We start from the raw sequence: 13,933 nt of genomic DNA, 5'->3' as shown, positions 1-13,933 counted from the left end.
TTTCAGATATAATTACTTATTACTAGGGCCCGGATAATTATTTAATTACATATTTTTGTAGGGGTTATATTTTTATACAAAATCAGTGTAATAATGTCATTTGTGACCCATAGTGCCTAAAAACACCCATTTGAAAGTACATATATTTACATATTTTACACTTATGTACATATAATTAGATATTTTACTCATGAGCACATAATTTTACATATTTCTTGATATTTTCATGTTTTATAGGGATTTTTCATACAAAAGCTGTTCAACATTAGACTTTGAAAAGAAGAAAACACTCATCTCTCTTTGAATTTAAAGTGGTTGCTTTATTTTTAATTTTTATTATTTATTTATTTATTTATTGTTTCACTGCGTTACACCCTTTTAAAATAGTATTGAAGCGTAGTTTGGTGGATTGGTAGGGAGAGTTGGACACAACCGTGTTTGATAAGCAATCGTACACTCTCGGTCGCGGTAGTAGCGCTCACATCCTTACGTGAGATTAATAATTCAATCGAATTACTATCGCGACGCGGTTTTACGATTGTCTATCGTGTTGTTGTCGCAAACTCGCCCTACTAATATTTTTCTTCTTCGAAAAATATTAAATCAGATGGGGAAGTTTGCATTCACGCAATTGGTAACACTGAACTCTTGATTGACAAAAGTGAAGCGCCTGCCGTCACAACGCATGCTGTAGGGAAAGTGTGAGCTAGGAGTTCGACAGTGGCTGTTACAGTGAGTGCCTCGTGGCTGGTGGTGCTCCGTGAGGAAGGAGCTTAAGTGGGCCCTGTGATACATCTACACTACACTTACACTTTCTGTTCCATTTACACGTATATACATTCCCTTCTTTTTTACACTCTTTCTATTTTCATTTTATACTTCCCACTTTCCTCTACTTTTTTGCCCTGTTCTCCTTGGCTTTTCGCCCTCTTTCCCTGTCTGAACTTCTTTCCCGATTTTGACTTTTTCCTGATTTTGACTTTTTTCCCGACTTGTGTCCTTTTCCCAATTGTGTCCTGTATTTTATTCTACTTTGCTTTTGACTCATAAATCCTCTGTTTGAGGTACACATTTGACTATTTTGCATTAGTAGCACATATGACTAGTGAGCCGGTGCACCTACCTATTTGACCGGTAACGGTCTACGACAAGACAAGTGTGAGCTATTTTATCGAATATTTAATCTCCTGTGCTGTCAGCAAATTCTGTTCCCAAGATGCCAAAGGACAAAACCCCGTTGTCAATAAGACTTAAGAATTTTACGGAAGAATTTGAGCATTTTTCCACTGATGGAAAAGTGCTTTATTGCCAGGTTTGTGAGAAGGGTGTCTCATGCGCTCAACGTTCCCAAGTTGTGCAACACATATCCACATCACGCCATCAGACCCGAGCTTCAAAACCTAAACCACAAAAGCAGTTGCTAGTAACTGAATCTCAAGCTCAAAGTAGTCCAGGGCCACGGAAGTCTCAGTTTTCAAGTGATCTGTGCCGTGCTATGGTATGTGCTGATATCCCTATTTGGAAACTAAACAATACAGTACTTCGTGAATTTTTGCAACAATACACAAACGAAACAGTTCCAGATGAATCTACAATCAGAAAGCATTACGTGCCTGATTTATATGTGGAAAGAATGAACTCTATTCGTGGGGAAATCGATGATGGTCCTATTTGGGTATCAATTGACGAAACAACTGATGTAGAGGGGCGACATGTTGGCAATATTGTAAAAGGTTTGTTGAAAGATAATGAAGTCAGCAAGCCTATCCTGTTAACTAGTGATTTGTTGCCGCGATGCAACCATCAAGCTATTGCAAAACTCTTTAATGATGCTATGGGACTTATGTGGCCTGATGGTATCAAGCATAACAATGTCTTCCTTCTAGTGACTGATGCAGCACCGTACATGTGCAAAGCCGCAGAAGCTTTGCAAGTATTGTATCCGAAGCTGTTACATCAAACTTGTCTTGCCCACGCATTTCATCGTGTTGCAGAGTTTGTTCGTTCTAGATTTCCACATGTGGATGCATTAATTTCAAATACAAAGAAGGTATTTTTGAATTCTCCCAGTAGAGTTGAGAAATTTAAAGAACTGTTCCCTGAACTACCTCTTCCTCCTCAGCCGGTACTAACGAGGTGGGGAAGCTGGATTGATGCTGTGTGTTACTATGCTACGAACTTTGATGCAGTGAAACAAGTGTTACAACATTTAGATTCTGACGATGCATCTTCCATAGAAATAGCGAAACAAATGTTTGATGACGGGAAGTTGAAGCATGATATTGCCTACATTCAGAACAATTTTTCATGTCTCAGTAGTACTATTGAATCCTTGGAGAAATCATCATCTATCCTTTCAGACAATCTTGAAATTCTTCGCTCAACAGTTGCTTCTTTGGTAGGTGTGAAAGGATCTGTTGGGGATGCAGTGAATAAGAAGATAGCTTTCGTTTTGGAGAAAAATCCAGGCTATAAGACAATCTGTGCTATTAGTGGAGTGTTAAGTGAAGCTAAATCCATGTCGTGGCTATTGAATACACACTTTCTGATTTGTGCAAGTTAAAGTATGCACCAATTCGTGTGATATTGAACGATCGTTTTGTCAATACAAAGCTCTGTTGCGTGATAACAGGAGAGGTTTTGTGTTTGAAAATTTGAAACACATTTTCGTTCCTTACTGTTACGGAGATCGTCTGTTGAAATAGTGAAAAGACTAATTGAGAATGTTTTGTTCTTCACGATATTTTTTACTAAAATGTTTTGAGTGTGTAATGTACGGGAAGGTCCTATAACGCTGGACGCCCATTAGAAGTACAATAGCACAAAGTTTTCGTAAAAATTCCTTCCTAAATAAGGTTAATTAAAATTAATTAGAGAGGTTAGGCTATGTTAGGTTAGGTTAGTATCCTTGTACACGTAGGTGGGCCAGTGTTCTAGAATTCTTCCGTAGTGTACAGTTGAACGATCTTTGGATAATTCCTAAAAAGTATAAATATGCAGCAAGATTTGGTGTGGAGTGAAACGACCATTTAGTGCATAGAAACTCTTTTAAACGCATAACAAGATAAGTTTTCTGACTGAAAATTTGAAACTCATTCTGTTTCTTAGTGTTGCGGAGATCATGCTGGAAAAGTAACAGGTAGTAAACATTGTAATTGAATAAATATTGTATTTACCACATTAAATGTAGAAAACGTAATAGAAAATGTTGGTATTTTCATTTTACATATTTTGCTCTTTTCGAAGGGTTTTATTACATATTTTTGAGATTTTATGTGCATATATATGTACATATTTTCATTGTTTTTTGTACATAATTATCCGGGCCCTACTTATTACGTTTAAAAAGTAACATCTGAGACGTAGTGGATGTTGATTGAACGTGAGTAGATTAGATGAAAATTATCATCATAGGTATTCTGCCCTTATTGGCAGCCAACGTACCTCAGCTGAGGAGCTTGCATGCTTCATGGTCTTCCTCTAACCTCTTTGCCTTCAAGTATCAACTTTCTTTTTTATATCGTCCATTAATTGTAGCCTCCTTCGTTCTCTTCCTATCTTTCCTGACACCATACCCTCTAGCACGTCCCTCATGATACAATTTCTTCTCAGGCAATGTCCCAACCAGTTTCTCTTCGTTTTCTCAAAAATATATAAAAGTGTTCTTTTCTTCCCCACCTTTCCGAACACCCCCTCATTCGTTTTCCTCTCGAGCCAACTAATTCGTTCCATTCTTCTCCGCCTCACATTTCAAAGGCTTCCAGTAGTTTTCATCACTTTTACGTATTGTCTATGTTTCTGCCCCATACAGAACAACACTCCACACGAAACATTTTATAAGTTTTTTTTTCTCAACTATTTATTCAAGGTCCTACATAACAGACTTTTCTTCCTCCTAAAGGTTTATTTCGCTATTTATACTCATGCCTTTGTTTTACGTTCGTACTTCTTGCCACTACTAGGAATACTACCCAGATATTGGAAACTATTCACTTGCTCTATTTTCTCCCCATACTCTTTTATATTTGACACAAAACGCTTTGTTCCAATCACCATGGCTTTTGTCTTTCTATCATTATTTTCATCTCATATTCTTCAAAGACCTTCCTCAAATTTTCTAACATCCTATTGTTTTTTATTCAGATTCTGCAACAAGCGCCATACCGTCGGCAAATCTTATAATCTAATAATTCTACCTTCTACCGAAATACTGTTTTCATTATGTAGGCTCTTTTTCACTATCTCTTCTAAATAGATATTAAATAATGTTAGCGATGGACAGTATCCTTGTCGAACTTCCCTCCCCTTGCACTTTCCTCTGTCAGCACCTTTTCTATTCTAACCTTACTTGTTGGTTCTTATAAGTTTTTAATGAGTCTTCAATCTTTCCGTTTCAACCCAATCTTCTATAGAACTCACAACAACAGTTCTATTTCAGTCGATTAAAATCATTTTCTAGATCAAGAAATACACATACACATCTTCCCCTTTTTCTATAAACCTTTCATCGATCACCCTTAATAATCTAATTGTATCTCTTGTGCTCTTACTTCTCCTGAACCGAAACTGTTCCTCTCCAAACTTTTTCGCTTGTTCTTCCATACAACCTTCTGTTCAGTATTCGGAGCATAATTTTAGCTGCATGAGATAGAGACTAATAGTTCTGTAATGATCACATCTCATTTGGTTCGATTTCTTAAACATGCAGAGGTATCATTATCTTCTTCCGGAACTCTTTCGGGCCACTCTCCTGTTTCATATATTTCATTGCACAGTCGGAAGAATTCTTTCTTGCACTTGTTTACCATATTTTTAATGAATTCGATTTGAATATTATGTATCCTGGTTGCCTTTCTATTCTTAATCTCGGATATAGCCTTCTCAATCTCATCCCGAAAGATCCAAAACCCTTTATTATCATCACCAACTTAATTTTCTACTTCAATATCTGGGCTACACGGTCTATCACTACGCTCATATATGTCTTCAATATACTGTTTCCACCTTCCTATGACCTCATTTCTCTCGCTGACTACCTTCCCATTCTTATTTTCTACTGCAATCGTAATGCCTCCTTATTTCCTCTGAAATTCCATAGATTTAACCCCTTTTATATTTCTTCATATTTCTCAACTCTTTCTAATTCTTCAATGTTCTTGCATTTTCTTCTATAAAATTCTTCCCTTGCTCTTCATGTTTCCCTTCGTAACTTATTGTCCAAATTTCTGAATATCTTTCTGCCCTATTTTGTATCAACCTGTCTATACGTCCTCCTTTCCCTCATTTTCTGCAACATCTGTTCCGTACCCATAGTTTCTTAGCTGTTTGTATTCGTGGTAACCTACTATTTCTTCTGCAGCCTGTTGTATGCAAAATCTAGTATGTTCGCACCGTTCGCTACTACCTGCCCCTATCCTTTCCTCCTTTAAATATTTTTTTCGAATTTTTCAGCGGAGAGATTTCTTACTTCCTTTTTTTCAACTTTTCAGTATTCAGCACTTTGTTGCCTGTTTTCTTATGTCTAAATATTTTAGTAGAATATCTACTTCGGCCAGCACAAAATTATGATCAGAGAAAATTTCTACCCGGGTAAGGTCTTAGCGTTCTACAAGCTATTCCAAATACCAGTCCTGAATCATAATGTAGTATATGTGATGTCTTGAGGATTTCCATGTATATATTCTTCTCTTGTGCTGATTGAACCAAGTGTTTCTAATTACTAGTGAATAATGTCTACAGAGATTCACCAGTCCCTCTCCCCTATCACTTCTTTTGCCTACGTTATATTTGCCTACGATAGTACCTTCTGTTTCTCTCCTACAACTGCATTGAAATCTCCCATCACAATTATGCATTTGCATTGACCCCTCTTGTCTGTTTCTATAATTTCTCCTGTTTTCTCGTAATTTTCTTCTACTTCTTCAATTGCATGCGAAGTCTTTCGTTCCTGTGTCTGTATCACAACTAGATCCTTCATTTTTCCTTAAGTCCGAACATCAAATTCTAGTTTCCCTACCTTCTCGTTTAAGCGCTTCCCAAGAATTATTCCTAGGGCATTACGGCCACCCTTTTCATTGCCTGAGTAAAATATTCTATATCCTTCGCTCTTCAGCACTTCATTACCTTCCCATCTAACTTCACAAGGTACTACCAAATCTGGTTTATTTCGTTTCATTTCTTTTTTAAAGATTTTCTAATTTTCCTCCCTGTAACATAGTACGTACGTTCCATGTCCCTATCGTAAACTTATGCCACTTGCCTGCCTTTCTTTCTCTGTTTGTCTTCCCTCCATTATTACTTTCTCGTTCAATTGTCCTTCCCAAGACATCCTCCTCCAGGAGATCCGAAAAGGGGATATTTTATCTTCGGAACTATATTTTGACCTGCGAAAGACCATTGCACGTATGTTATCATTTTTGCTGCCAGCAAACTAGTTTAAAATAGAACGATGGTATCAAGTTATCTTCCACCGCTCAGTATTCCATCCGTTGAAGTCACTCTAACCACGTTTAGGGCTAATGTCCAAGGTGCCGTACCAATCTTTATGATTTCCGCCAACTTGGCTACTTGAGAACTGCGATTTCACCCAGAACATTCTTCGTCTGGCTACACCATTAAATCATTCTAAAGGATAGCCCGTCTGGTAGTGAACTACCACAAACATAGCTCTAAATTTCACTGTAGTACGCGGTCCTTGCCACCAGCACGTAAGTGTCTTTGTAAAGGTGGTGTTTATACGGGAAGTATAAGATAGTATTATATATATATAGTATTAGAAAGTATGTATATAGATAGTAAATAGTGCTAGAATGTGAGATATTAGCATTTAGCGTTTATTAATTAAGTGCTCTATCTGAGAGTGATCATATATGCACTTTATTTGTCTAATGTATGATAACATTTATGCAGAGTATACTAAACCATTTATTCTTTGATTTGATTAAAGTGGCTTGTTCTACTCTTATGAAATTATTAGTATTTCTCCTTTTACTTTGCACGAGAATCTGAAACATGCGTAATAGTATTTCGTTAAACATTTCACGCATTAAATTTTCTAACATATCCTGTACAAGAACCAGCGGTGGTCTATATACATGGTTAGACTTCTAACAGATGATCCAGCACTGATAGATGATCTTTTGAATAACGGTGTCTACTCTATCATTGCTGCCATCGTTTGGAGCTTCTACGCACACTTCCAAATCTCTCACTGCAGTGTGAAAATTGATTAACTTATAATGCTCAACCAACGAAAAAATACACAAATCCTTCCGTGTGCTCCCATTGTAAAGAAGATCATAAACTAAAGGAGTATCCTAAGCTCAATGAACATTTCAGGTGCAAGCCTGAGATATGAAACATCCAACTTAGTCCTCCAAGTGTAAAGGCAAACTTAAACTGCTTCCAGATATGCCAGAGACTGTCCTACCCTTACGCGTCCATGTCTCGTTATGTCGAACCAGCATCTCAGTAACCACGCAAACATCCTTCTTGTCACCACCTAATGTGGAAAATATTTTGAAATTCATCACTATCGGTCTTCAAAATGTCTTTTCTTTCCAGAGAGAAACTATTATAAATCACGCAACCAAAGCTGCCGTCGATATATTCTAGCTTCACATGGCAGTAACATATTCTGTCCTATTTGCATACTTAAATTTTCATTCTGAGACTCACCATGAATAATACAGACAGAGAAGGAATATGTATTTCATTGCTATTATTCAATGTTAGTTCGCTAATTACCAACTGAGTTTTCTTAGAAACCTTAGCAACTCAGCACAATGCAGATATTATATCGTTCTTAATGAAATATTTCTAAGACGATCTGATCCATTCTATCTTTCACGTTATCATCTAATACGTTGACTTGCCACAAAACATCGCACGTGGTGTTGCAGCGATAGCCATAAACACTCTCTTCCACGGCGCCATAGCATTTCACCTTCGCTCGTGCATTATCCTGAAAACTTCATACAGACATTCTATTTTCCAGCTGCTGCTGTTACCGTCGCCACCATCTATGTTCGATCTACATAGCCACTTCCATATCGCTTTCTCAAATACTTAGATCTCAACTTCAAAAGATACTTCTTCTTAGTAGATAATAACAACTACCATTGTCATACAGCAGCTCAGAAACAACGCTTTCACGATTTTCTGCAAATCACTCATAGTTCCTTACTGCAGATACCACATCCTACTCTTCGGGAAAGTGGCACTAGTCCTTACGTGGCAATCATCTCTAATAATTTGTTACCACTTACTGCTATTGATGTTCTTCGTTCCATATGTAGTGATCATTTCCAAATCCTTCTCTCTATATTTCCACATCTGAAATTACCTGTATCCGCATCACCATCCACATCAAGATATAACTTTTGCTAAGCTCGCTGGAATCAGTACAGCACTTATATCACCTTACATAAATCTCTCACTTACTCTAACATAATCTCTCACGCTACGGACTACGCAGTTAATAAAAGAGCCACCGAATTTTCCAGGCCTCTTTTATCATCACGCGTCCTCGCTCTTCCCTGGCGCTCACACGAGTACTTAACAGAGTTTAGTCACTCAAATGATCGCCGATTTCTCCTTCTGCATCGACAGTTCCAGCGTATGGTACAGAACTACAGAACTACAGCGTATGGTATAGTACCTCGAAAACGACTAGACTGGCGTATCTCCTGTTAATCTTTGCGCGAAGAAAAATTTCAATTAAATTCTGGAATACGTTTAAACGACTTACTTTTAAAACGGGCCCACAACATCCCATCGTATGTGTTGGTCAAGTAGTAACGACGGATGCAGAAAAAGCCACTACTTTTGCCAACCACCTTGAAGAAGTCTTCACTTCGCACACAACTCCGTTGTTTACTTGTCCTACAGACACCCATGTCTTAAACGAGAGATCTCTTATACAGCTAACATTCCAACCTGACTTTACACACCAGCTTCATCACACAAATCAGCGTACCGCTCTAATAACATCAGACGATATTACAGGTGTTCTACAATGGCGTTGCAACACAGCTCCAGGAACAGACTCTATTATATATCGTCAATTTCTTAAGGCACCAGTGACGTTTCTAGTTTTTCTTGTTTTATCGTACACAACTACTTTATATACAGGCTACTTTCGAACTCAATGGAAACTTGCAAAAATTTAGTCTTTCTAAAACCTTGCAAAGATCTAACTTCTGTGTCATCTTACAAACCTATTGGTCTTAATGACGTCTTTAGCAAGACATTAGATATCCTTTTGGTAAAATAGTTGCATCGCTATCTACAAATGAAGAACAAACTGCCAACTATTCAAGCTTAATTTCGTCCATTCTATAGCACTGCTGATCAATTACTCAAACTTTCTACACTTCTTGTCAACCATTTCGATATGCGTTTTGATTCTGTTTTGATCATCTTTGATATTAAATGAGCGTTTGGTACTGTTTGGCACGAGATCTTAGTTTGTAAACTAAAACATCGGCTTCCTCAAACTTATGCCCGATTCTTTGGCAACTTTGTCCATCAACTGCAAGTTTTTGTACAAATTAACATGGCAAAGTCATACACCTTTCTACTCAGCACTGGTTTGCAACAGAGATCTATACTATCACATCCATTATATATTCTTTATGTAGCTGATATGCCTCAACCTCAGTCTCCATTATACGTATTATAATTTGCTGATGATATCGTTTACCTACCATTGGAATCTTCTGTTGATCGGATTAATCTACTCCTCAAACCAACTTTGGACAAACTCATTCCATTGTGTCTGAAATGGAAACTCAAACTAAATTGACATAAGACTCAGTGACCCTCTTTGGGCTCAAACGCAATAAATACTGTAGCAGTCAAAATCCAGAACGTGTACAGTTAACTATTTTTGACTCTCGAATACCACTTCCAAACAGTCTCAAATACCTAGGTGTAACATTCGACAAACACCTTAACTGGAAGCCTCATCCGACATAGCTGGAAGCCAATGTCCGGCGCCGTCTGAACCTCTTACGAAACCTTAAAGGCACTACGTGGAGTTTCAATACAAAATATCTACTGCTAACATGTAGTCCTTGTACGCTCAGGAATCATATATGAACATCTCGCCTGGTAAACGGCAGGAAAGACTTTCTATGAGCTCCTAATGATGATCGAAAAACACGCTTTACATCTGGCTTACTCTCTTCCATTCGACACTCCCACTACCGTAATATGTCGTCGTGCTCAACTTCCAAAAAATTGGTCACACCTCTACCATCTACGCACACGCTGCATAACTACATGAATCCAGCTGACCCATCCAATTGTCCATGTGCTGTTACCTGTGTCATTTCTTAGCAATATACGAACGCACGAATCCTTAGACCAGCGTTTCGCAACCGGTGTGCCGCAGCACATTGGTGTGCCGCGAGGAATCGAAACAAAATTATTAATTTTATAGCAATATATTATCAATTTTATTGCAAAACGTAGTGAAAAATGTATATTTGTATACACATTACTATGAACCTTTACTATGAATCTACAATTTTAATTTGCATACCGGGTTACTGTTCTGCACATTTCTAATGTTCAAAAAAGTATTTGTTATAATTGTTATTATCATTATTGCTTCTTTATTGTTGCAGACTATTTCGTAACTTGAAAATTTAAAATACCATTCAATCCTTTCGACAATTAAAATAGCATTCAATCCTTTCGACAAATTACCTACATTTGTGCTTTAAAAGTACAAGAGATTTGTTTGTTTGTTCGTTATTTAGTTATCTTCCTTCTTAGTAAAAGGTTGGATACAGGTTTTAAACAAAAAGCGTATTTTTAGAAGCCTGAGTCCAATATTTCATTGCAATTGTTTTCTATTTGTAAATTAGAATGAAAAATAAGCATAATGATTTACCAAGGGGAAAAACAGTGAAAGAACTTTCTTCTATTGGGAGATCAATAATCACAGAAAAAATACCACCGTGTTTTATATTTACAAATAATAATATAAACACGTGTGCCGCGATAATCCAGGTAACACCCGTAGTGTGCCGCAAGTTGAAAAAAGGTTGGGAAACGCTGCCTTACACCAATATAATCCAGACCGTCTACCGCCGAAATGCACATACAGTAGATCGTCGATTATCCGAAGTAATTGCGGGACATGGGTGTTCGGAAAACTGGTTTGTTCGGATAATCGAACTGTACATGTTTATTTGCCATGCGCGGAGCGGCACGCCTCAATTCTAAGCTGGCGCAGCTGTTGCTGTGAACAGCTTTGATACTGCCGCTACTTCTACAGCCAGTACCAAACCGACAGAAGTGTGCTGATTGTTGAAACACAGCGACTGGCGGCTTGGCCGGTCAGCAGCTCCTTATGAAGGCCCCATTAGAAGCAATGTTCCGCCAGCGGTGCCTCAGTGCGGCGACTACTGTGGGAAACTTGGTTTGGGAGTGAGGGGGATGATGGACGGTTGCGTGGGAGAGTAACAGGTGCGAGCGAGTACACAGTTTGGTTAAGCACTCGTTCGGTTGACCGACGTTCGGATAATCGACGCTCTACTGTATTTATTGCATTTATCCTCCGTACGCTATTAAAGACATCATGTACTCAAGAAGAATTTTATATCAATAGTCAACTCTAGCTCATTATCATCAACTTCCTTTTGTTATTACTTTTCCTACTTCAACCCATTTTATCATAGAACCCGGAACGATTCTACACAATTGATGATCAATGCAGTTGAAAATATCTCTGGCCACAGAGAACGTGTTGCCTTCCATGGCCCGCCCATCCTCGGATGGGAATGAAACTCTTGTTAAAACAAGAATAGTTTTAGAAATCAATTTTCATATATAAGGAGAATTATTTTAACAAAGTGAATTGTTATATAGACTTTGCACGTAAAAAAACATATGTTCTCGATTTAAACGTAGAAAACGTATGGACAGGTTAGTTTTCTTACGAAAACAACAGACGAAAATTAATATCATTGCTTACACAAGCAGTAAGATTTTTCATTCTCGCTAATTAAAATAACCTCATTTTCCTTATCTAAAATCACTATTCTAATCGCTAAGAATCGCTTCTCGCTATCTGCTAGCGTTATAGTTTTGTGGAAACAAACGTTGAAACTGTAAATGACTAATTTCAACCAATCTGGTTTCAAGAAAAGTTAACGAAGGATACGTAACATTTCCTTGGGAGCTGAAGCGATTGCAAGATACCATCTTGATATCTCTTACCACTTCTGCTCTAATAATTACCGATAGACGGAAGGGTGGACAAAGCCGTTCTATAAGACTTTCGACACTTAATCATAGCGTAGTTTGTAAATGTAGTCAACTCGAGATCAAACTGTAGAGTAAGTGTCGGCTGAAGCAACATGCCGATTCAATTATTGAATGTACTAATACATATGGAATGCGTGGCAGTTTTGATTTCTTGAAATCCGAATGAGTGAATTTTTTTGTGAGCTTCTAGGCTAACCCTGTTTCCTCCACAATTTCAGATCCACTGGCTCATTAATAGAATCTAGACTTAACGTAATCACTACATTTCTTTATTCGACTTTAGTGATATATTTATTCTCGAGTTATGATTCTTTATTTATCGTTTTTTCTGTTCTTTTCGAGAAAATTTAGCTAATAAGTTAGGCATTTGTGCACCCATGCCAGTCAATATTTTTAAACGGTTTTTCTGAGCACATGCTAAAATATTTCGGTGTTGTTACTCTGGATCCTAGTGTTGAAGAGATTAATTCAGTAACTTAACAGACGGATGTGAATAAGACATAATTGAAAATTGGCATACTTTCAAATTAATTAAAAGAAAGTAGTTGCATAATATAACATAAATACTTTCTACTCAATAGTTTTGAACATGAAACATATTCTATTCATTAATAGGCAACTATACATGTCAACCAGATAAGTTTCGATGTGATTCAGGAAGATGCATACTAAACAGTTGGATATGTGATGGTTTAGATGACTGTGGTGATGGAAGTGATGAAACTCAAACTCTTTGCGGAAAGTTCAAGTATTATTTTCTTTATTATTCACGAATAATGAAATGTCCTACGTTTTATAGTCGATAAAATTTTTGCATTTCTCTCTTTCGGAATTTAGATGCAACATTCTGCCGAACTTGTACTAGATTTGAGGAGCTCGTGTAATCACCTTAGTTAAACACTATTCCTTTTCCTGTCGTTCTAGGTAAAACAATAAAAACGCTGAAAGATTGTTTAATTGAATTGCTTGAACCAATATAATGGTAGGTCATATTTGGATAAACTGGAAAAAGAAGATTGAATATCCCATGCAATTCAAGGCAACGACACATACCAAGCTAACTCCTCTTGAAATCTGCTGCTACTTTTCCGAAATGAAACTTCCTACATGCTCTTTGTGGTTGGTGGGGCTATAGCAGTTCAGTGGTAGAGCTCTTACTTCAGGTGCATAGGATCTCTGGATGGATAATGTCCAAGTAACTTTATAGTCGACGACATCGTGGGCTTGGCTTTTCTCGAGATACTCCTTTTTCCTCTCGCATTCTCATATAACCACTATATCCATCGTCATTCACTTGGTCTAATCATTCGTCTCCCTTAGTCTGAAGGACATAACGTGGGACGTTAAACGGAAATACTTCATTCATTTAATTCCTTCTGTGGTTCAATCACAACCCACTCCACCTAATCTCTCAATTCCACCAGAAATGGTATTTCCATTATGTTCGCCCGATCCGTTCAATTGTTCCAAATATAAAGCCTAATGTCAAACTTAAGAATTCAAAACTTAAGGTTTCAAAACTTAAGATTTCAAAACTTAAGATTTTTCGAGATATGAGCATATTAATATGATAACTATAACCCCATTCCTTTGCCTTCTCACCTCTTTTCTTTACTTCCATTTCAAATATCAAAATTGCTGAAATACTTGTTCG

General features: G+C 37.4%; 1 protein-coding gene across 2 annotated transcripts in view; it reads left to right on the top strand.

The window, feature by feature from the left end:
• Positions 1-13,933, top strand: part of LOC145680809 (uncharacterized) — a 708,231-nt gene that overhangs the window by 562,186 nt on the left and 132,112 nt on the right. For both annotated transcript variants that reach the window (XM_081751880.1, XM_081751881.1), the window contains one exon: positions 12,895-13,017. In XM_081751880.1, coding sequence (XP_081608006.1) covers positions 12,895-13,017 — 123 coding nt within the window. The remainder of the gene's footprint in view (positions 1-12,894; positions 13,018-13,933) is intronic.

This window comes from Thermobia domestica, chromosome 3 (genome assembly GCF_964235325.1).
Source record: "Thermobia domestica chromosome 3, izTheDome1.hap1.1, whole genome shotgun sequence".
NCBI classification, from domain to species: domain Eukaryota; kingdom Metazoa; phylum Arthropoda; class Insecta; order Zygentoma; family Lepismatidae; genus Thermobia; species Thermobia domestica.
This window is presented reverse-complemented; position numbering and strand designations above follow the sequence as displayed.